Genomic DNA, 22445 nt, shown 5'->3' with positions numbered 1-22445 from the left:
ATTAATATTACCAAAATTAGTCAAAAGGAAATAGACCATTTTTCTAATTCATAATTTCATTACAAACCTGATATAAAAGTGACATAGTTTCTATCTCCAATCATTGTGATCAGATAAAGCATACAGGAAGTTGAAGTTTTCTGTTGAAAAAGTTGTTGACCTTGTTTGTGGTATTTAAGGGGGTACTACACCCCTGCTCAATTTTGTGCTTATTTTTGCATTTTTCTCAAAAATTATAGCGCATTGGTGACAAGTAAGATATGTATATTATAGGGGCAAGGACTGCAACTACTGTACTGAAAATTCAGCAACTCAAGGCAAGTAGTTACTGATTTATTGATCAAATATTGGTTTTCCCTCATTTTTGGCTGTACCTCCACAACTGTTGTCTGTGCTGAAATAAAATTTCCAGTGCAATAGTTGTAGTTCTTGCCCCTATAATATACATATCTTACTTGTCACCAATGCGCTTTAATTTTTGAGAAAAATGCACAAATAGGCCCAAAATTGGGCAGGGGTGTAGTACCCCCTTAAATAGCTATTTATGTAGATGTTTCATGGCACTTATATTTGATTTTCGTCACCAGTGATAAATAGGTCACAACCCCTAAACAGTATCTCATACAAAGTTCATACTCATCATTCTATGGCATGCCAAACTGGTGATCTGACCTGAACAGGAAACAAATTGCAATTTTCCAACAATTTTTCAAGTGTAACATTACAATAGCTATTGTTTCAGGAAGTGGGAAGTTCTGTGAATTTTCGCAGCATTTGTTTGTCTTTTAATTTGAATACTAGTTTCGACTTTTTCAGAAAGAAGGAGACTGGTCTGTTTTGTTGGACCTTTGGTTGGACTGTGTATATTGTTGCAGGGGCCGTTTTTTTTATTCACCACAGAGCTAAAATTAGAAAAAAGAAATCTTCAATTCCATGTAAATGTGAAATCATAATTTCTGAAAATCCCGACATGCTTTTTTTTTTCAGTCTATTTTTTGCATTCTAATTGAACGAAATACATGTTTTTAAACAAAATTGATCACTTAAAACTTGCTTTTACATAAATTAAGCACCACAATATAAAGCACAGGGTTGCAAATATAAATTGAGGGTGTCACAATTTCCCTTCTGGACAAGAGTTTGTATTAGGAATACCTGTCATGAAAGTAGTAAGTTGTGTTTTTATTTCGACCATCCATTTTGTTGAAATTATGCCAAATGGATCAAGAAAAAGGTCTTTTGAAACAGGTAAATCTGTCCAATATTTTAAGGCTTAATAATATTGATGTGTCATGTAATGCACAGCACAAGGTATCCTATTATTCAGGAAAACCACAGTGCATTACCAAATGAACACTGACTAATACCTATGGTATTCACACATACCTATCAGCTGTTTAACCTGCTGTATTCAGAACCAGACCAATGGATCAGTAGTTTTCTACAATTCTAAAGAAATACTAAGAGAAAATCCTAAGCTGTGTTTTATTATACAAAACTTTGTTGACTAAAATCTACTTTCTTTCCTCAAGGACCACTTAAGTTAATTGTGACCTTTACACAAGTCTTGCATAACAAAGCGCTACTTGAGTAGCAAGTGTGAAAGCTCCTGCTGTTATAAATACAAGACTGGAGACAGGTCTAAGCTGCTAGACCACAGCCTGGCATGGTTTCCTCAGACTGGTTCCCAGTAGTTTCTCCATGCAGTGTGTTTGTATAGGAGTGTGTCGTGGTTTGGGTGATCCCTGTGACCTATGTGCATTGCTGTTTTGGATGAGTCGTGTATTTAGTGGTGTACCTGCAGAGCTGACAGTACAGGCAGTGGCCAGTTACGGATTTATATACATGGAATAACTTCACAAACTGCCGGCCCGGAATTAATAATAAGGAATACATAGATCTATTATTTTAACAAACAGGTAGGAATAAGATGTACGCTGTACATGTCATATTGTTGTAATAAATGTATTGGGGTATAAATAATTGGTCATGCTCATGGCAGTGTAAAGATAGTTTCGCTGTGTCAGTGTGTTTACTGAAAATGAAAGTGTGTGATGACTGTGTGTACCATTTGGTTCAGTGATGACCAGGATATTTATTAACCTGAGTAATTCTGTGATGATGACGCTCATCATTAGCAACTGATTTCTGAATTAGCTACTACTGAATGAAGTGGACATTTTCGCATGTGTAATTTTTTTTGTACTTCAAATATCAATTCACATCAAATTTGTGATCAAAGCCTCCATGAATAGGAAGTGGATATTTTCACAGTATTTGCTTGGAATGTGAAAACCTGTAAAATAAATGCAGTGTGAAAATTTCCACTTAAACAGTATTTTGGATCTCAGACATAAATGTGAATTGGATTGACAATATCTGGGGAAGTATCTGTGAATTGAATACAGATAGGAACTAGTGGCAAATGATGGTCATAGACCACAAACCTAGGTGGGGCGTGTTGGTGTTGTGGAGGTATCTGACCCTGCAAAATGTTCCAAAAATGTTCCCTGGTCATGACGTTTGTTGTCACCGAGTTTGAGTCCCTTTCTCCTTACGGATGTCCAGAAAAAGTAATTTTAAAATTTGACCCCAGATGACCTTTGACCTGACCCCTGCAAAATGTTCAAAAATGTTTCCGTGGTCATCCAAGTTTGTCCGAGTTTGAGTCCCGTACCCTTACAGATGTCCAGAAAAGGCGTTTTAAGATTTGACCTCTATATGACCTTTGACCTGACCCCTGCAAAATGTTCCCCTGGTCATCAGATTTGTTGTCACTGAATTTGAGCCCCATACCCCTTACAGGTATCCAGAAAGTGAATTCTAAGATTTAACCCCAGATAACCTTTGACCGACCCCTGCAAAGTGTTCCAAAATGTTCCCCTGGTCATTAAGTTTGTTGTCACCAAGTTTGAGCCCGTACTCCTTACAGATGTACAGGAAATGCATTTCTAAAATTTCACCTCTGCATGACCTTTGACCTGACCCCTGCAAAACGTTCCCCTGGTCATGAGATTTGTCGTCACCGAGTTTGAGCCCCATACCCCTTACAGATATCCAGATAATACAATTGTAAAATTTTACCCCCTTAATGACCTTTGACCCCAATTCTGTATGCAAGTTATAGGCGTGTGGTATAGCCGATGCATATATGCAAATGACATCATTGTACTATATATGATATGTGACAGAAGAAGCATTTTGAAGGTATTTGGTTAAATACGAAATGCCCTCTTAATGACCTTTGACCTCAATTCTGTTTAGACCCTATGGCCACTGGATATAGCCGATACATATGTGCAAGCACAGACCATAGAACTTTCTAGGGTCTGTGGTGCAAAATGTTTATGATTGTAGGGTGTAACATGTAGGAGGAGAAGCAATTTGAAGTTATTGTCAGAAAGAAGAAGAAGAAAGAAGAAAGATCGGATAGCAAAACAGTACCTAGCTCGGGGGTTGTAGCCTAAACCCACCAGCTAGGTAAGAAAATCGGATAGCAAAACAGTACCTAACTTTCGGGGGGGTGGAAATCCCCAGCTAGGTAATCATTAATCAACATGATCAATGCTCATCAGCTGCACATTATAATATCCACAACAACAGCTAACAAGAGTGAACTTCTGAATGGTGAAATCGGAGTAAGTGGCTGACATCACCTGCTTGGAGGTCAGTGAAATTAGAGTTGTGAGTGGGTTGCAGCAAGGGGTGGTTTTATTACCCAATTGGGAATCAACTTCCAGCTGCATGTCTGATTCTACTTTTGATCTCTGTTCTGACCTTGCTCACTATATAGTATACTTCCATGATTATATGTGCAAGTGACATAGCATTTTGAATTTGTTACAGTATGAGTTTTTTGTACCCAAATTTGTCAAATGTTATTCAATGAATATATACAAATATATTGGGGTTCAAGAACTGTGCCCTGATAGATGAGTTTCTGTTGCCAGCCCCGGTTGCCAGCGGAAGAAAACGACTGAATTTTAATACCTAGGTGGGTGTAAACCCACCTAGGTAACAATTATTGAGAAGTTTATTACCTCAGAGGACGGTGACCTTGGGGCAACATAATTGGTGTGTTTGTGTTTATATTGGAGTGGAGATAAACATGATAATAAATGGGAACGGAAATTACACAGTATCAAAGCCCACATTATGCCCGCTTCAATTGATAATAGGCCTAGATGCTGATTGGAAGGCAGCTAGATTGATTTCTAGAGTTGGTTGGTTTACGTGATAATTAACATGGAATAGTATCATGTATGTTGTCCTACCATGCATATTTTTTCATTTTCCTATGTACCCCTCTTTTTTTTATTTTTTCTCATGCTTGAACCCATCCTAGTTATTATTAGTCCAATGAAATCATCATCTATTACCCACCCGTATAAGATAAGGCCTACTACCTACGGTGTAAATTTCAGTGCTTGTCTTCAAACAAATAAAGCCAAGTATGTTAAGTGCATGAAATTGATTATTAAGTCATAGATGAGGGAATTTCCCTCAATATGCAAAACAGTCAAGACATTTAGATCAATTAAATATTGATTACCATTCCAATCATTTTTAAATTTCAAAGGCTAATCAAAGTCTTGAATATAATTTAAGTGATGCTCTAATAATATACCACATGTATGAAATTTTAACCTTTCACAGATTTATAGATCCATCAGGCATACTCAATTTAATTAAATGTCTTCAGTTTCTTGGAAATAATATGTGTAATATGCTGCAGGCAATGAAGTACACAGTGATCTCAATGGATAACAATTCAAATTTTGATGTTTGGACACATTTCAACATACTCAAAACTGGATTCGGTGGGTATGTAGGTTGTATCCGTCAGTCCTAAGCTATGTACATGAACATAGTCTGAATGTGAAACATACTTAATTATGTGTGTTTTATTTGGGAGTTTGACGAAAAAAATATATACTTCAATATCATTTTACCATTATTTCTGTCTGTTGCAAAGGGTCCCATCAGCAGACTCCTTCATAGTATTTAGTGGCCATTATGTGTAAAATTGTGAAAATAGGAAAACAAGTACATGCAACCAATTCCAGGTTGTCAGATAACTTGACTCAAGTTCTGAAAACCTGGGATTGGTCGTACATGTATGTGCCCTACATCGTTGTGTAGCTATTTTAAAGGATGCAACAGTATCAGAGAGGTTTCAAAATTCAGAGAAAAAAGCAACAACCTGGAAAATTCTTCATCAAGAAGTGAAGTTTTCCCAGGATTCTCAGTCACACTGACATAATCTGTGACCTGGATTTGTAGGTTAATCTTCTTTGCTTTAGCCTGTCATTGTGTGTATTATATTACTATAATTTTATGTATGACAGGGGTCTTCAACCATAACACATCAATGAAAATCAGCCATACCTCCTTGAAGAAAATATATGGATTAAATTAATTGGCCATTAACTGTGATTTTACATTATCTAACTTATCTTTCTTTTTGAAAAGTAACATTGATTTTATTACTAGTGTGTACTTTTGGCAAAACGTAAATTATGTGCATAAAATGTTAAGATTTGATCTAATCCACATCATCTTACTATAAATAGATATTGGTTGTATGGATAGTCATGTGTTACATTTGATTAGTCCACAATCCAAGCTGGACTAAGATGCTGTGCAATAATTATGTACTCCTCCTGAGGGGGGCAAAATCTCCAAATGACTTGCCAAAAATCGCTTCCCCCTCCTCTTTGCCTGCCAAAACTTACTTCCCCCCTTCCCTCTGCCTGGTTGGCCATTCTTGTGGACATAATTGTCCATTTTTGAGAAAAAATTATAGGCCTAATTAAAAAATATACACCAAAATGCTTATTATGTATTTTGCTTCAATTTGCTTCAATTTGCATATTCTTTGTATACAGATCTTTGGTGTGTTGTGTGTTGGGGGCACCTTTTTATTTTATTAAAATAATGAATCGCATAATTCTAGTTATTAATGCTATATATGCAATAGTAAATATTGATAACAAGTAGCATTTTTCTACGCGAATCCAGGTAAATTCAACACTGTTCATGTCTGAACATTTTATAGCCTTGGTGTTTCTGCTCATGCATTCAAAATACAATTTTGTCAGTGGATAAACAAATATGACTTCCCTGGATCTTGAATTCATTGTACACAATTGCAAAGAACTGTGCATGTATTTCCTTTGATGTCATGATATCAAGCAGCCTTGAAAAAATTGTTCTAAACAAGTTTTGATAGTTTTGTGTTTTCCTATTGTGATATGCATGACAAGGCATACATGGCATGCAGAAAAATGCACAAAATTATTGAATTCATCAACTATTTAAGGTCAATCCACTTAGTGAATAAAATAGGTGTTCAACTGCCACTGATTGAAAAGGTTAGGTGAGAGTAAATCTGTGATTCAACATGTTTGTAATTAGTAACTTTGGTGATTGGAGCCAAATTTATGTAATTTTTATCAAGATTTTTTAATAGATAATTCTTCAGATTGCAACAAGAGCAATGTTTCTGCAACAGCAACAATGATGACAAAGTCAACAACAACTCAACAGACAAGCTTTCCAAAAGGTCTACTTCAGATTTAACAAATGCATGTATTTACATAAATTGAATCAAATGTTGCAGTCAAATTAATGAGAGTCTGTTTTAAATAGTTTATTTTTCACCCTTTTGTGTGCATTTAAACTAAGGCCAAACAAAGGTAATCATTGTTGCGGAAAAATCTGCAGTTGTAGAACTGAAAGATCACCGCAAAAAAAACAGAAAACGCCATTTGTCACTTGCTGGAAAAAAACATATTAAAAACGTCAGCCTATATACGGCCTTTACACACTAAAGTAAGTAGTGTGCATATTGTTGAGACTTTGAGATTTAATGATGTTATTACACAAGTTTAGTGTTACAGGGTTAGATTTTTAAGGTTACATGTATAGCAGTTCGAATTAGGGTTTAGATATTTTGGCATTGACATATTTTAAAATAAATAGGCCAATAAGAGAAAGTACAATGTAGGTGGCAATATTGTAGAAAATTAAAAAAAATTCTCTTTATTTTCATATTTCATATTTGGGGATACAATTTCTAATGTGTTTTGTGTGAAAATACTCTTGTGTTTGAAGTTTGCATTGACTTCCTATGGAGCAGCGGGTGTCAAATGGTTTTGTGTTGAGGTGTTACAGGCACAACCCACCAGAATGTCCACTGCATGTATACTTTGGCAGCTGTCTTGTGATATGTTTTGAGAAGGTAAATATTAGCTGCTCTGTGCAATATTTCAAGTGGAAACAACCTCAGATCATTTCCAGCTTTGAGTGCTCGGCGTGCTATTCGAGGCCATAGTGATCAGGGGAACTGAACTAGTCCTTTATTTTGGAATCAGTTTTGACCCTGATGGACTTCAGTGGTATAGTACCATGTCTTCAAAGCTCCAAATTTTGAAAACCCTTAAGTTCAATGTTTTGCCAACAAAGCACATCATTGTCTCTTTTAGAGTGTATCGTGTAGGAGCATCATGGGCAAGCTGTGGTCTCCACCTCCTTTCAATATTACGTCACATTGTTTATAACAAATCTCAAAATTGACTCGAGAATTGGCATCCAATAGTGACAAAAGAGGAATGTTTTTATTTTAAAGCAGCTATTGCTTGTTTACGGAGAGAATCCTTCTTCCATTCGCATGAGGAGTTACATTTGTATGCTTCATATTTGCACTGACACGGAATGGTAGGCATGGAAGCAGACTCCTTGTTTATTGTGTCAAAATATACTAGTGTTTTAATTCGTACACATGACCAGTTTGCCATTGGCCTTTCCCGCTTAGTACCTTTTACCATATGGTGCCAAGACACTGTATAGACACCGCTGTTGGTTCAAGTTCAAGTTTGGTAATGATGAGGATGATATTAATTGTCTCCTTACACTGTTCAATCTGTCTGTTGGTTGATGGCGTTTGTACTACCAGGTGTCCAGAATTGCGGAGTGATTTGTGTGGTGGTTGAGGTATGGATGTACAAACTGAATATCTTAGGATATCTTTAGGTGTGGGAAAATGTTCATGTAGGGCGGAGCTTGTTATTGACTTTTTGCTAAAATAATGTCATGTTCTGTTGAAGTCATGTACTGTTGAAGCTTACCTGCGCTAGCTGCAACCACAGACTGCAACCAGGATGGCAATACTGGGGTGGACATTAGGGTCTGGAAACTTGGGTTTGGGTTAAAATTAGAGTTAGGGTGATAAGGTTAAAGAGGAAGCCCCACCAGTCTATAGCCTGCGGTTCTTCTGGGGTAAACCAAATCTGCTTGGTTATCACATTTATCAGTGACAATGTTATCTCTGAATTTAACATGTGCTAATGATGCAATTTACATCAGAACAACAATTAGCACCTTAGAGATAACTTTGTCACTGATTAATCTGATAATCAGGCAGGTTTGGTTCACCCCAGACGAACTGCTCTGGCGGGGTTTCCTCTTTAAGGTTGATTTCAGTTACTCCTCAGGCTGTACATTAATGGCAGGTAACATGGCTGGCAGCTGGTGAATACTAATACTAATAATATACCTAAATAAAGAGAACAGATGTTGAAATGATGATTTTAAAAAAGCTAAAATTCTAGCAAAGACATGTGCATCTGTAGCTCCTTCTTCAGTATACCTTGACACTATTTGAACTTCAGAGGCTACGGTACATGATATGGTAAAGGTATATATACATGTGCAGACAGAAAGTTGCCTGGCTGAATTTCTTTCATTGATGAAAATGCTATGTGAGCTGTCAATATGATCTCAAACATTTTATACCATCTGCCTGTTCAAAACTCATACTCCAGAATAGAGGCCGTCATATGACGCCATCTTGTGGGTACACGCTGCGATGGTCGTTCGATCTCCCTGCGTGAACAGCAAAATCACCGTGTCGATGCGTGATAACAGCTGCGTGGCAAGCTGCGCCATGCGTGTAGTGTCCAACGCATGAACACACATATCATTTGTACCCACAAGATGGCGAAAGACTGACGGCCTCTATTGGAGGTCAGATTGTGACAGGGCGCTGCCCACTCCCCTGTGGGACATTCCCACTACATGTATGTCCCATTTTCATCAGTCTTGCCCTTTTGATGATAGCCTATCACCCCCCCCCCAACCCCAACCCCTCGCTATGCTACGGTACAAGGGGCGGTTTGATGGCACAATTTACAGCACACCAGTGTAAAAGCATTGACATCAATATTACAAAACTTAAGATGGAGGGGCTATGAGGAGACCACAATTCATCATTTTTGCTAGATGATTCAAGTGTGACAGTCAGACTCAATCACATGTTATTTTGGTGTGACATTGATCAATGATGTACCCTGTTTGATGGTGACATAACTGACATTCAGTGAAATAGGTGATGCACTTGAATTGATATTGATGTCATGTTTGCATACCCAGACCATGTATCATCTAAACTAGAGAAACATGATGAAAGTTGGTAAAGATATAGGCCTACATTATAGTGGGAAATTTTAGTTGGGTTTAATGTTCGTGCTTTTCACAGGCAGCCGTGAATTTTTACCCCTGTGAAAATTTTTATGAAGCATAGAACTTAATTTGAATATATTTGGAAACGCATAATTCAAACACCCTCTAAACTGTCCAGAATTGACAAAATCGCAAACAAGTAACTCAGCGAAAATACCCCACTATACAGTAGCACATATTTTACTGAACATCTTCTAGCACGCCCTGTTATTCCCCCATATTTTAGATGTGTGTCACCATCAACTGGGTCATTTCTACAGCTCTGCAAAATGCATGCAACCATTCACGCCCTGTGCATATTTTAGTAGTGAAACCAGAAGTATGGAAAAACTTTTTACCAGATAATGACCTTCAAACCATCAGGTTTGGATAACACAGTAGTGTAGGTTCTCAAAGTTGTAAAATGACTTCTGGCGTACCCACTACATCGTCACAGGTACTGTTTTTTGTTGGAATGTCACATTTGGTGACGTCAGGCCCTTGACTGTTGATGGTAATACCAAGCAACACCTTGACCCAATCTGTTTCTACTGGGGCCGTTATACGCATACAATGTATCACCCGCATTACCCATCATCACCCATCAACCCTTTGCTCAGTAGAAACACATAAAATGACATACCTACAGTCCTACATTTAAGCATCTGCAATTGAAGAGCATTACTTTAATATTCAGAATTTCTCACAAAAAGGGTGGTGCCCTTATCAACACAGCTTTAGGTGGTTTAGCTGACAAAGGATTTGTTGGTGAACTTGCTTTGTAAAAACATTGATAATTCACTTTCTATGAAACTACTTTCATAAGAATGCTACTATTATCTATTATGTATACCCCTCCCTGCCTAAAGTGTTGAAAATTCATTGTATTTTGCATCAATATTTTACCTTTCTTTATCCAAACATCAGTCCTCCTGCCCCATGAACAATCTTCAACAGTTTATTCTTAAACACTTGAGAATGTTCTTGCAATCTTATTGGTTCTTACCCGTGTGATATGACACGATATCACACAATTTAGTGTGTGCGTGTAAACGCGATACTCGTACGCGCTATTTGAACCAATCAGAGGTGCATAGCAACAACGGGACTGATCGATTCAAAGCCCTAGGTAATTCCTTGTAAAATGTACATGTAGGATTTAATTTGATTACAACTTGTTATACTTATGATTAATTTATTTATTTGAATTGGAGTGTTTAAGAATGAGAATAAAGGTATTGTTTTTTAGTTTCTTCTGTGCATCTATTGTCTCATACATGTATAACATCATTATTTTTGGAATAAATAACTCGCTTCGCTTCGTTGTTTTATTTAAAATAATGATGTCGCCCGTGTATTATGACATCATCAATTTTTTTGTCCATTCCTTCTTATTCCAAGAATTAAAATGCTTTGCAGTACAATATAGTATACCACTGTCACATTGATAAACATCAGCTTACATCATCCAACCTGCAATGTGGGGATTCATTGTTTTCAAATATTTATTTGGTGTAGGGGTAAACCTCAAGTGAAAGGTCTTGGCCTGTTCAGCAACCATATAGCATACCCTAACATAGCAACAAGTCAATACTATATGAAGTTAAAATTGTGAGTTTGTGTGTACTTTTGTCTAGTTCACTTGGTTTTCTGTCAATTGTATTGTGATTATGCTGATGCGGACTATGAAGGTCAATAACCTTATAAATCTCATCACTCCATCAGCTTGTGAAATGACAAAACTCATCAAGCAGATAAAGAAAAGCGAAATGCATGTGTAGGCCTTCCATATTAGATTTTCTCTTTTGTATGTACAACACATTTCACAAAAACTAGAAATATTTTGTCAAAATCAGATGTTGACTGGACTAGTGTTTCTGAAATATTTGTCCAATATGCCCATATCTCAAGCTAATTTTGCTGATTTTTAAGTGAAGGTGCTTGAATAAAATGTGGGGCAGTTATGTGCTTGACTGCCTAATTTGTAATGTTAATTGCATGGTACAGATTTCAGAAAAGGTATCATACAGAGTTCAGTCCATCAGTCCAGAAGACTTGTCTCAATCCAACAAGTCTGAGTAGGATCCAAATCCTGTGGAAATTGGACTTGAAGTCCCAAACTCAGAGTGCACGGTGTATCATGATAAGAGTGGTTAAAAGGAGTGCAAATCCAGCATGCACATTTGTTTAAATTGTGTGGTTGATCCCTTATTGAGGAACTTACAGATTATGCTGAATGGTTCATAATTTGCCAAATCCAAGCATTTTTGTGCTGTATGGACTATGGATTGCATTTGGTACAAATCATAGCATTGGAATTGACAGTGTGGCAACATACATTGACATGCGAAACAGGTGGGGCAATCAATACTTCCCCTATGAATGTAATTGAAACATGATAGAGAACTTGACTAAGTCATTGCTAAGCTCTTTAACATGAGTTGATCAGCTGGCATTAAAGTAAGTTCTTTGAATCAAGGATGGAGGCTTAATTATAATCCTGAGATTAATTATAATGCTGAGATTGTTCATGGCATTGACAATTATTTAATACTGAAGTGAAAAGAAACCATCAGGTTTTAAGAAGATCCAAAGATGACTGGTGTTGAGATGGAAATTGAAGTCTGCTCAGGTGGTGGCTGCATTGCATTCTCTAAATTCAGAAAATTTTCATCGTCAACTGTGTATTGAATGGGATTATTTTGAAATTTAAAACGCTTGAAATATCACAAACAAATAGGCCTATGTTGATAAATGATATAAATATACAAGCTAAAAACCACAAAACTAACTGAGTAGGCGTATATTGGAAAATGCCATACGGCCGGGCGGTTTCACAAGTTGCCGGCTCGATCATGTCATCCGCCGCCTGAGTCTGCTTAGATGTGATAATTTATTAACCCTAACACTGACCCGTGCTTTTTGCTATGGGAAGATAAAGAAGCAAAACAGGAGAGATGATGAATACTGGAGTCACTTGGCATACCTGGGATTCAAACCCTTGCTCCCCGGCATGCCAAGTACACAATCACTGACCGGAAGTAAGCTGCCCTTGCGATTCTGTGAGCATATAGAATACATTTAGAATGATTGCATCATCGCAGCAAACCCTGAAATTCATGCATGCACAGTGGTTTTCATTGTGGTCTTAAATATTGTGGTCTTTAGGCCAATTACAATTGATTCTTAGTTTCCTGTTTCCTTGGCGTCCAAAGTAGAGAATCGCAAAATATTTAATTTATTTATTTATATTTTGGATTTTCTCTTTAAAAATTACTTTTAATGACTACCATTTGCTACTTTCTGACTTTGATCATATCATCTATAATGATGAATAAACATAGAACCTAATCATGCTAATTGTACCATTACTTATGTATAAAATCAAACATAGTAGTAAAATAATTAAATGCATGCTCCTTGTCAAAATGGCTTGATGCAGGTTGCGACCACTTATTTTAAAATAAAAGAAAATAAAAGATAATTAATAATTAAAAGTCGCCTCATCCCTGGTTTTCAACCATGAAACAGGAAACTAAGAATTAATTGTGAAGGGCCTTATGGGTGTTATTCTACGATTCAACACTTTAGTACTGCTTCTTCACACAGATCCATAGCATGTTCCTATCGTGTACTACTGCAATACAGATGCCTTTGAACATTGTTGCTCAGCAGGGACTGATCTATTCGGGGGGGGGGGACTAGATCAGAATTACAAAATGGTAATATAGGTCTGCAATGTACCCCCTCAGGAAAATGAAGGCCTCATTGTAGACATTTGGTGCACAATTTTTACATGTTATCATGCTTCTTCTGTAGACCCAACTAGGCCTATGCCCTTTTTGTGGCTTCAAAAAGTGTGGGTGCCCAAGCTTGCAGCACCCAGGGCTAAAGGCAAGTGGCTATATGAACTTATATGCACTGGCATAGTAGTTCAAAATTGGTTCTAAACTATACAGGTACAAATGTTGGGAAAGGTATTGAAGAGATCAAGATTTGTGTGACTGCCTGTAATTGAGGTGCAAGCGGGTAAAGGTCTACCCCAAAATAGTCTGGTTGAACTACAGGTCTGCAATGGAATTCTGAATATTAGGACCAAGATGTTAATAATGCATAGCCTTATGTACATTTCATAAATGCTAATGTTCACTGAGGGACGGAGACATAAGAGATCAAGACTCAGGCAATTTGAATTGAGTTATAAACAGGTAAAGGTCTGACCCTTCCCCATTAGGAATAAATACTCAGTTGAATGACAGGTCTGTAAATGGAATACTGAATATTGGGATCAGGATGTTCATCATGCATAGCCCTTGTAGCTGGAGTCTGTACTTTATGCATTCTTACCTGTACAGGTAGAGCAGGGATATGAGACAAGAGAGAGGTAAATTAAATGTGTCAGGCAATTTGAATTGAGTCTGCTCCTTCCCTTTATTCAGTTGAATGACAGGTCTGTGATGGAATTCTTAATACTAATCTGATACATGGCAAATAATACACAATTTAGATTATAAGATATGCAGAAAAATATACATCTGTCTGGAGGTATGGGGTCATTGCCAATGCCTTTTCCTGTTCTGTTTTCTAGAATAGATCTTACTAGGCTGCTGTAAGCAGTATGGACATACATGTATTTAGTTGTTGAGAGACTGCTTCTCATATTGTTTCACATGTGTTCATTCTGTTTTTTAGTACACATTTTGGGGGTTACTTTCAAATATTCTACACTATACTGATGTCTTAATGTTACAAAGATTAACATTAATCCTAAATACTTACCCTAATCTTAAACCGTAATCCTAACCCTTACCGTAAATTGTGACCGCTACCCAAAATCCTATTAAGCCTAATCCTAGCACTTACCGTACTTAAAACAAGAACTGTCTTGAAAAAAGACAACACCACGGATGAAGATCATGTTTTGTTATAAATTTTGCATTGAAGTGCCTGGAATGCTTCTAATATGGTAATTATGTTTTATGTGTGGAATGGGTGGGAAATACCTGACCCTATTCACCCATTGCATGGTTCTGTCATATGCGAGGATAGCCTCGATTTGGCAGTATGCATGAATGGGAATTGAACATTGCGTTAAGTTATGCAATTCTTCCTTTCATGTCATGCCAGTTCAAACCTCTCCTTGCATCATGGCGGAACCATGCAATAGGCCAATACAGGACACTCACTCAATTCCATTTAGTGTGCAAATTTGTTTGGGCAAATCACCCATACATGTAGCATGCATATCCTCTGCAGCACTAGCTGTACTTTTGAACATAAACTAGTCGGCCTGCAAAAATAAAAAAAAAAATTCATGGAACCACATCCTCAAAAATGACCATTTTAGTTCCCTGCACCTTATGTGAGTTGTGACCATGTACATTAGTATGAACACAATTTAGGAGAGTTTAAGTATATTTGTGCTTGTTATAAAGTGCCCCAATTTTGACCCTCTGGAGTTTGTATTCTATTATTTAAGAACACATAGAATAATATTTGCTCTTTGCTGCAATTTCAATATAACTGTTCCACTTTAGTAAGGCTTAAATTCTTGGCTGACATTACAATAATAACTCTATTTTTATTTGTACTTAGTAACTGTACATTCTGCTTGAAGCTTTCATGTTTTGTGAAATCAAAAATGATATATTGTGAGTGCAATGGATGCATGACACAGACAAAACATTGTGGGCTGTTTTGAAATTGAAATTCTGCTCTCAAAACATTTTACAAAATAGTTTGAGTTAAAAATATCATTTTTGTCTGTATGACAGTAATTTAATATTATTGTGTGGATCTGTACGTTGTATTTAAATGGCTGTAAGATGTAATATCATGCAGTTTTCCGTAGGTCCTCCTGTCTAGAGATGGATTAGATATATAATTTTACAGAATTCTGTTTTGAAAATTGCAATTCTGATTCTCTGTGGCAAAGTTCTCTGGATGTATTAAAACATGTATTGTGAGAATGAATGTGGGTATGATGATAATACAGTAGAATGCATAGGCAGAATATGTGTGGGTATTCATCGTAAGGCCTATTCAGGTCTGTGGGTGAACTTTTGAAATCTGACATGTATTTTAGTGTTAGAGTTGCAGTCTCATCCCAGTCTGTGATCTTTGCTTTTAACTCTTTATGCATTCAATAGTTAAGTCTTTAGGTGAACTTTGGAGTCATGATGTATCTTTATTCAGAATATATAAGAGTCAGTCTTTTCCTCACCTTATCCATATCAATAACACAAGCGAGGCTTTTTTTTCTTCTTCAAAGGGGTGCACAACAGCTGTGAAGGAGTCTTATTCTAAAGTGAAAGTAAATTGAAGATGAACCAGAAGTGTCCATATAAGGGAATATGTCGACTAAAGATGATGGCACTCTTCGGAATAAAAAAAATTGTTAAGAAAATCTAAATGCCTATGTCTACTCCAAGTAATTTTTATTTGCTAGTGAAAGTAGAAGATGTTGGGCAGAACAAGTAGAAGATGTATGGCAGAGCAAATTTATGTCTTTCACAATCAGGAAAGAACATTTACATTATATGTAGAATAAAATAAATCTACAACTTCCATAAATGTGTTGTATTTATAAGTAAATTAAAAGCTGTTGGCTAGTAGTAGTAGTACTACTTTGTCTGCATAGACTATGCTGTCTGTGACCATCCAGGAAAAAAGCTTGAAAGACAAAAAACTGCTGTTGTGAAGTGAGCATCCTCAGGCAGACATGTTTTTAGTTCAGGTGATGAAATGAGGTATAGCTTTATTAAATGATAGAGGAATATGTTTCAAGTCAAGCATCTATGTACAGCTCTTTGAATATGTTTCAATCTCGACAGGCTTGTAGAGGTGATAGATGAACAGATGACAAATGTAATATTTGCCTTCAGGAGGGGTATGTTCTAGCTCTGATCTGGTGCTGAATGGCAATATCACTTTAGAAAATTAGAAACACTGAAAGTGATGAACACTCTTTGCCATTTTCTGTAACAAACATGTTATTTTGCATACATGTAACTCAGAGTCTAGTGATTTTTTTGATCAGCAAAATTCTATATTATGTAGGCCTGTATGCTGTAGCTTTATCATTTACATGATACAAAAATGTACATACATAGGCCTATAGACTTTGCTTTGAGGCCTGTGCTGTGTATAACAAGGTCCCATTATTAGAGTCCTTCAGGTGATTTAAAGACATTTTACTTTAATAATGTGTCACATTTTGTTCATGCTCCTCCCCCAGAAGAATGTCTAGAATTGAAAAATAATTGTCTTCTGTAGAAGAAGAGGGTTTTTTAAGAGCATGGTTAATAAAAGAAGAGCTTAAGCTGAGCAGACAATAAATTGCTTGCACTATCAAAACATGATTTGGGTGTTTCTAGATATTGAAAACAAGGTGTGCATTAACCCTAATACTACTAGACCATTCAAAACCATACACCACGAAGCGACTGTAAGACCATGCATATGATCCAATTACGTAATCATGCCAAATTACATATTGGCACAAAATTGTTGGTTTGCTATACCCGATCTACATACTGGTTGGCATTTTGGCACCTAAGGGGTCTCCGAGAGTTAATTCCTGGGCGGGAAAACAACCTTTCTCTTCATCTTCCATCCGTCCTTCCTTCCTTCCTTCTTTCCTTCCTTCCACTAAGGCAAAAAGCAGAGAGGGAGTTGGGTTAAGAATAATCAAATGAAAGATGGAGAAGCATTTTCGGGAAAATAATAGAATCAAGAGAAGAAGTTTAGCATGTAATATCAATCATGTTAGATTGGTAAAAATGGATTATTTGATTCATTTGATTATTTTGAAGGGTTTTTATTCTGAAGGAGAAGATCCATAATTCCAAATATACTTTGGATTCATAATACATTGTACTCAGTCCAAAGTTGGAAAAGTTGAAAATTCAGTTATTACTATTTCTAACTTGTTTCTGTCTGCACATATTTTAAAAAGTTTGAATTTCTGAAAATTAAGTTCAGTTATTTGAACTATGGATTATGTACTAGGAGCAATGAACTTTTTAACTAATGAGATGTAACTGTGAAGAAGCCTCACTCATTGATAGGAAGGATTCAATCTTGATTATTTTACCATGGGGGAAATGTCCAGTTTGATGCTTAATTATATGATGATAGATAGATGGATGGAGTAATGAGCAAGTTCAAGTCTAGATTATATCATTTTCAAGTCGACTTAATAAGAAAATGAGTATCCATTGCTCATAGATCATTATACAGTCCAACCTCTCTTATTTGGACCTCTTTTATATGGATCTTTATCCAGCAGTCTAAACATGTTAGCCAATTATTACTTGACATCCATTGCTCAAAGATCATTATTATACAGGCCAACATTAAACTCCTTTATCCAGACCTCTCTCTGGATCTGTATAAATATGGCCATGTCATCTTCAAAGGAGAACATGTTTAATGTTCTAAAGGACATAATCTAGATGTTGCATACAATTTTCACTCAAATGCATACATTTTTTTCACACATGTACACATATTTGAGTAGGCCTAATCTTTTGTATTTTCCCAATTTTAGACTAATAAAAGATTATTGAATGCATGATTACACATTATTCACTTCATATCCAATTTTTTTTCTCTTATCTGTCCAGTACATGGTCCCATAATGGCTGGATTAAAGAAGTTGGTCTGTTTTTTGAAGTATAGTACCTATTTTCACACAAAGTACCTCAACATGTCTCTCAATATAGATTGCAATGCATAGCATAGCATGCAATAGACAACATTGACAGACAACACCCAAGACTGTAACAGATCTGTGATGAGGGAACCTCACTCAATATACTTAGTAAACAAGTGAATATTGCTCCAAAGACCTCAGAAGAAATGTGCACGTATATGCACAAAATGTGTGGGGGCTGACTGTAATTTAGATTCCCATTTGAGAGTCGTGTGTAGGTTATAAACACATTCATAGTGTAATCATGCACTGAAAGTTCAGCATCTGGAGCAGCAGTCATTAGCATTTTTGAAGAATGGGGAATAAAGCTGGTATAAACGTTTGATGTTTTCACCATTTGTACTTCAAATAGATTCAAAGAGATGTGTGTGCATAGTTAATTGTTTCACAAGACAAAAACCATATGTTATCTTGCAAGATGATGATTATATAACTTTCGGTTTTTAAACTTGTCTCTTTCTGCCTAGTTTGATCAGATTGTGTAATATAAATAAATCTTTCTTTTCTTACATTCGTTTAGGTCCAGTTTGTTAATCAGGGAGAGCTTGTGTTTGCTTGATGTGTGTGAATGTCGTGAGTTGTAATCAAGTCATTTCATGGTCGAGTTGAGTCATTTCTAACAATTTCTTGAGTCAAGTCAAAAAAGATCAAGTCACTCTATAATCTGTGTGGGAGAAATTGAAAAATCTGAGTCGAGTCTCAAGTCCTGACTTGTTACAAGTCTGGTGAATACTGTACCCCTCACCTAGTCCTCTCTATGGTACACATAGCAGAACAGATCATTGATAGGGGGTTGAGATCTGCCAGGAAAAGGTTGCCAACCTCTAGGATTAACCTAAAGTTTGATGAGTTTGTTAACAATTTACATGCAGTTTTTTAATTTCATCATTTTGTACAGATCCTGCAAGGTATTAACAGTCCATGTTATATAAAGACAAGTGTACAAAGGAATAAATTAGCTTCATTCTTTTAACTAATTTTGTATCCATTTCTCTCTTTACCATTTTCTACAGATTCTCCGAGCAATCGACAGGCCTAATTTACAGAGACTAGTCAAACCTGAGGCCTGCCCTTCTCAGGTCTATGAATTAATACTAAAGTGTTGGCGGCATGAGCGGAATCTAGCCTACATTTACTGAAATCTCTGAAGAACTACCTAAGGTAATGTAGCTATATATGGTGTCATTAATACTGGGTGATGTATTTGATACTTCAAAAAGCTTTCTTGATTTTGTTTCAAGTTTCTTCTTTGAGACTCAATCAGTTAAGTTAGTATCAAACAGACATGGTTTAATATTTGGCTATCATATCAGATTTCTTTGTTTCAGGCTTGCTTAAATGGGTACTGATCAAAGTATGCTTATATGCTGCAGATGCTAGTCAGACTATATACTTTGTTTCATCTGCCTCAAATTTATAGTGATTGCAAATTGCCCTTGTACACATTGTGTATACGCTCTTTGGGGCTAGGTTAATGTGCCCGATTCCATACTACAGCTAGCAAAATAGGCACCTCGTCACTACCAAACTTAAGGTGTATAGGGTAGATTTAAACCATCTTCAGTTATTCATCATGGGAGGTGTGCATCAGTGTTTACTCAGAGGCTAGTACAACTTTGGCACAGTGAAAATTATATTTGGCGTACACAAATTTGCAATGCTGTAGTACAATTAGTCAATTTGAGGAATTACTGAGTCAAAATTGGGCTAATTTGGAAGGGTGCTTCATTTGGAATACCCAATTCCAGAGAGAGTAAACACAGGTGTGCATGTAGATAGGAGCACTTCCATTTGATACACATAAATTAACTGATAGTATATGGTGTCTTCATGACAATGTATGGTGTCTTAAGAAAAAAATTGTTTCCCCTCAGGTACTCTATTTACCCCTCCCTCCCCCCATCTGCCTCTCTCAATTTTGAAATTACAGTTATCAGTTTACATGGCTGCTGTACAGGCAGAAAAAATATCTTATATACCATCCGCAATGCATTTCTGCCATTTTAATTTTCTATACTGATTTGCTATCGACATGTACAAATTTAGTGCAACATGGGTCGATATAGTGATAAAATGTAATGAATAGAGCACATCCAGAAAATGTGTTTTATTTCTTGACTATCGACCCATGTTAATCCAGTCTATTCTCAAAATGAAAACACAGAACCTGTTCAAAGTAATGGGAGCGTCATTTGATGAAATGTGGTGATGTATCATGTTGCAAAGGATTCTGGGAAGGGTAAGATATCTTTTCTGCTGTACAGGTAAGAACCTGAAGTTTACAAAATTGCCCTATCTATCCTCAATATTGAAGAACTACCTCCGTGAGAAAGTTGTGCTGTTGCAGCTGCTCTCATCACTGTCCACAATGATTTGAAATAAAAGCCAAGGATTTGAAAGCCATATTTTCTGGACCCTGCTCCAAAGAACCCTGTAAACCTATGTTTAGTTCTTGATAAGTTGGACCTATGCTAATTGATTAATAATACAACAGACAACAGACATGGTGTATTGTCATGAGTTACCTTGTGACTGGAAGGCGATGTACTTTTACTGTGGCTATATGCCAATATTGGTTCCAATCTTATGACAAAATTACAAAACTGGTCAGCTTACATAAGAAAACATATGATCTGAGATTGTAATGTGTATGGCCTCGTGGTTATACTGTGTTTCAACATGAGTTTAGTAATAACGACTGCGATGCCAAGTCTCCCTGAAAATACTTTTATTATGTCACATTTTGACAGCCAAATTTAATAATCTCCCTGAAAATGTTTGATACCATTAAGTTGCAAACATTTCTGAACGTCTCCCTGATTGCTGTAGGAAATCTGCCTGATTCCAGGATGTAAAATGTTGGCATCTCATGTGCCAACAAAACGCCCTTGCAGGTGCATGTGGGAAACATGCACAATTCAATACGACACCCAGCAATGTATCTTTACATCACTTCCTCAAAACTTAAATTTAGGCCCTACATAAAAAAGTTTTTAAGTTAGTTGCCTGAGCCTTCTGATTGGGGGCATGTTTCCCTATGATACTACACCAATGATGTAAATTGGCATTTTACACAATTCAGTGTGTCACAGACCTTTGTGCAAGAGTAACCACCTCATCAGTCTCATGACTTGGATTTATGTCAAGCGGAAAGCAAACAAACTGCAATATTCTGGCACAATCCAAACCGTTTAGTTTCAAAATAAATGCTTGGCTGCACAAACAAGCATTTCAGTCTAGTGGCTAGGCCTAAACTCATTGAGTTAATTATTTTGTTAAACGGCCTATTATTGTTCTGGCAGTATGCTGTCTTGTTACATCATACCAGACAATCCTTCATCAGAACCTCTTGATGACAAGGATGACACTTGTCTTGTCTTTTCACACTGAAGTGTTTCCTTGACTGCCTTTCATTTCCAGCCCTATTTTAACTGCACATTTCCTGATCTGCTTGATTCACAATGATACTCTCATCACAAAGGCTCAGTTTAGTCAAATCAACTGTCACTAATGATGTTATAGAACTCTGAGAGGAATGTTGAGTTGAGATGTCATTTCAAACACCTGCAAGGTTGTAACAGGTGTGCAAAGGTCACTGAACTTTAATCTGAAGAAGTAGGGTGTCAGAAGATGTGGGGTCGTTGAACTTTAATCTGAAGAAGTAGGGTGTCAGAAGATGTGGGGTCGTTGAACTTTAATCTGAAGAAGTAGGGTGTCAGAAGATGTGGGGTCGTTGAAGATGAGAGATTTCTTTTGAAAGTGTGACTTGGCATCAACAAAATATGACATAGCCTAATTGAAACTGCAGAATAAGAACTTACCTGACTAATACACCAGACCTACATTTTGGGGATATCTAAATATACTTCGCTTGCAGTTCATTTTAGCTGGAGACAGCTCTAAGCTGATATCTGTGGATGTTCCTGACTGGCAGTTGGGTCTTGTGCAACTGTACATGAATATTGAACAATTCGCAGGCATGGAAAGGTGGGTTCTCGCATGCTGGCATGTTCAGGGGAACTCTCGCATGCTAACATGTTCAGGGTGACTCTGGCATGCTGGCGTGTTCAGGGTGACTCTGGCACGCTGGTGTGTTCAGGGTGACTCTGCTTGGAAAAAGTTGCCAACCTTAATGTAGCATCATAAGCCTACATAATCAATTATGAAAGTGAAAGACATGATTTGATCAATTTTAGTTAGTCCAGGTTTCAGTACATGTGTATAACTG

The 22445-nt window shown here is 36.8% G+C and overlaps 1 protein-coding gene across 1 annotated transcript in view; it reads left to right on the top strand.

Moving 5' to 3' along the window:
• Nucleotides 1–22445, top strand: part of LOC140167440 (uncharacterized) — a 163215-nt gene that overhangs the window by 90542 nt on the left and 50228 nt on the right. The window contains 2 exon segments of the mRNA XM_072190746.1: nucleotides 19231–19343; nucleotides 19345–19378. Coding sequence (XP_072046847.1) covers nucleotides 19231–19343; nucleotides 19345–19378 — 147 coding nt within the window.

The sequence above is a fragment of the Amphiura filiformis genome, chromosome 13, assembly GCF_039555335.1.
Source record: "Amphiura filiformis chromosome 13, Afil_fr2py, whole genome shotgun sequence".
NCBI lineage: Eukaryota > Metazoa > Echinodermata > Ophiuroidea > Amphilepidida > Amphiuridae > Amphiura > Amphiura filiformis.
This window is presented reverse-complemented; position numbering and strand designations above follow the sequence as displayed.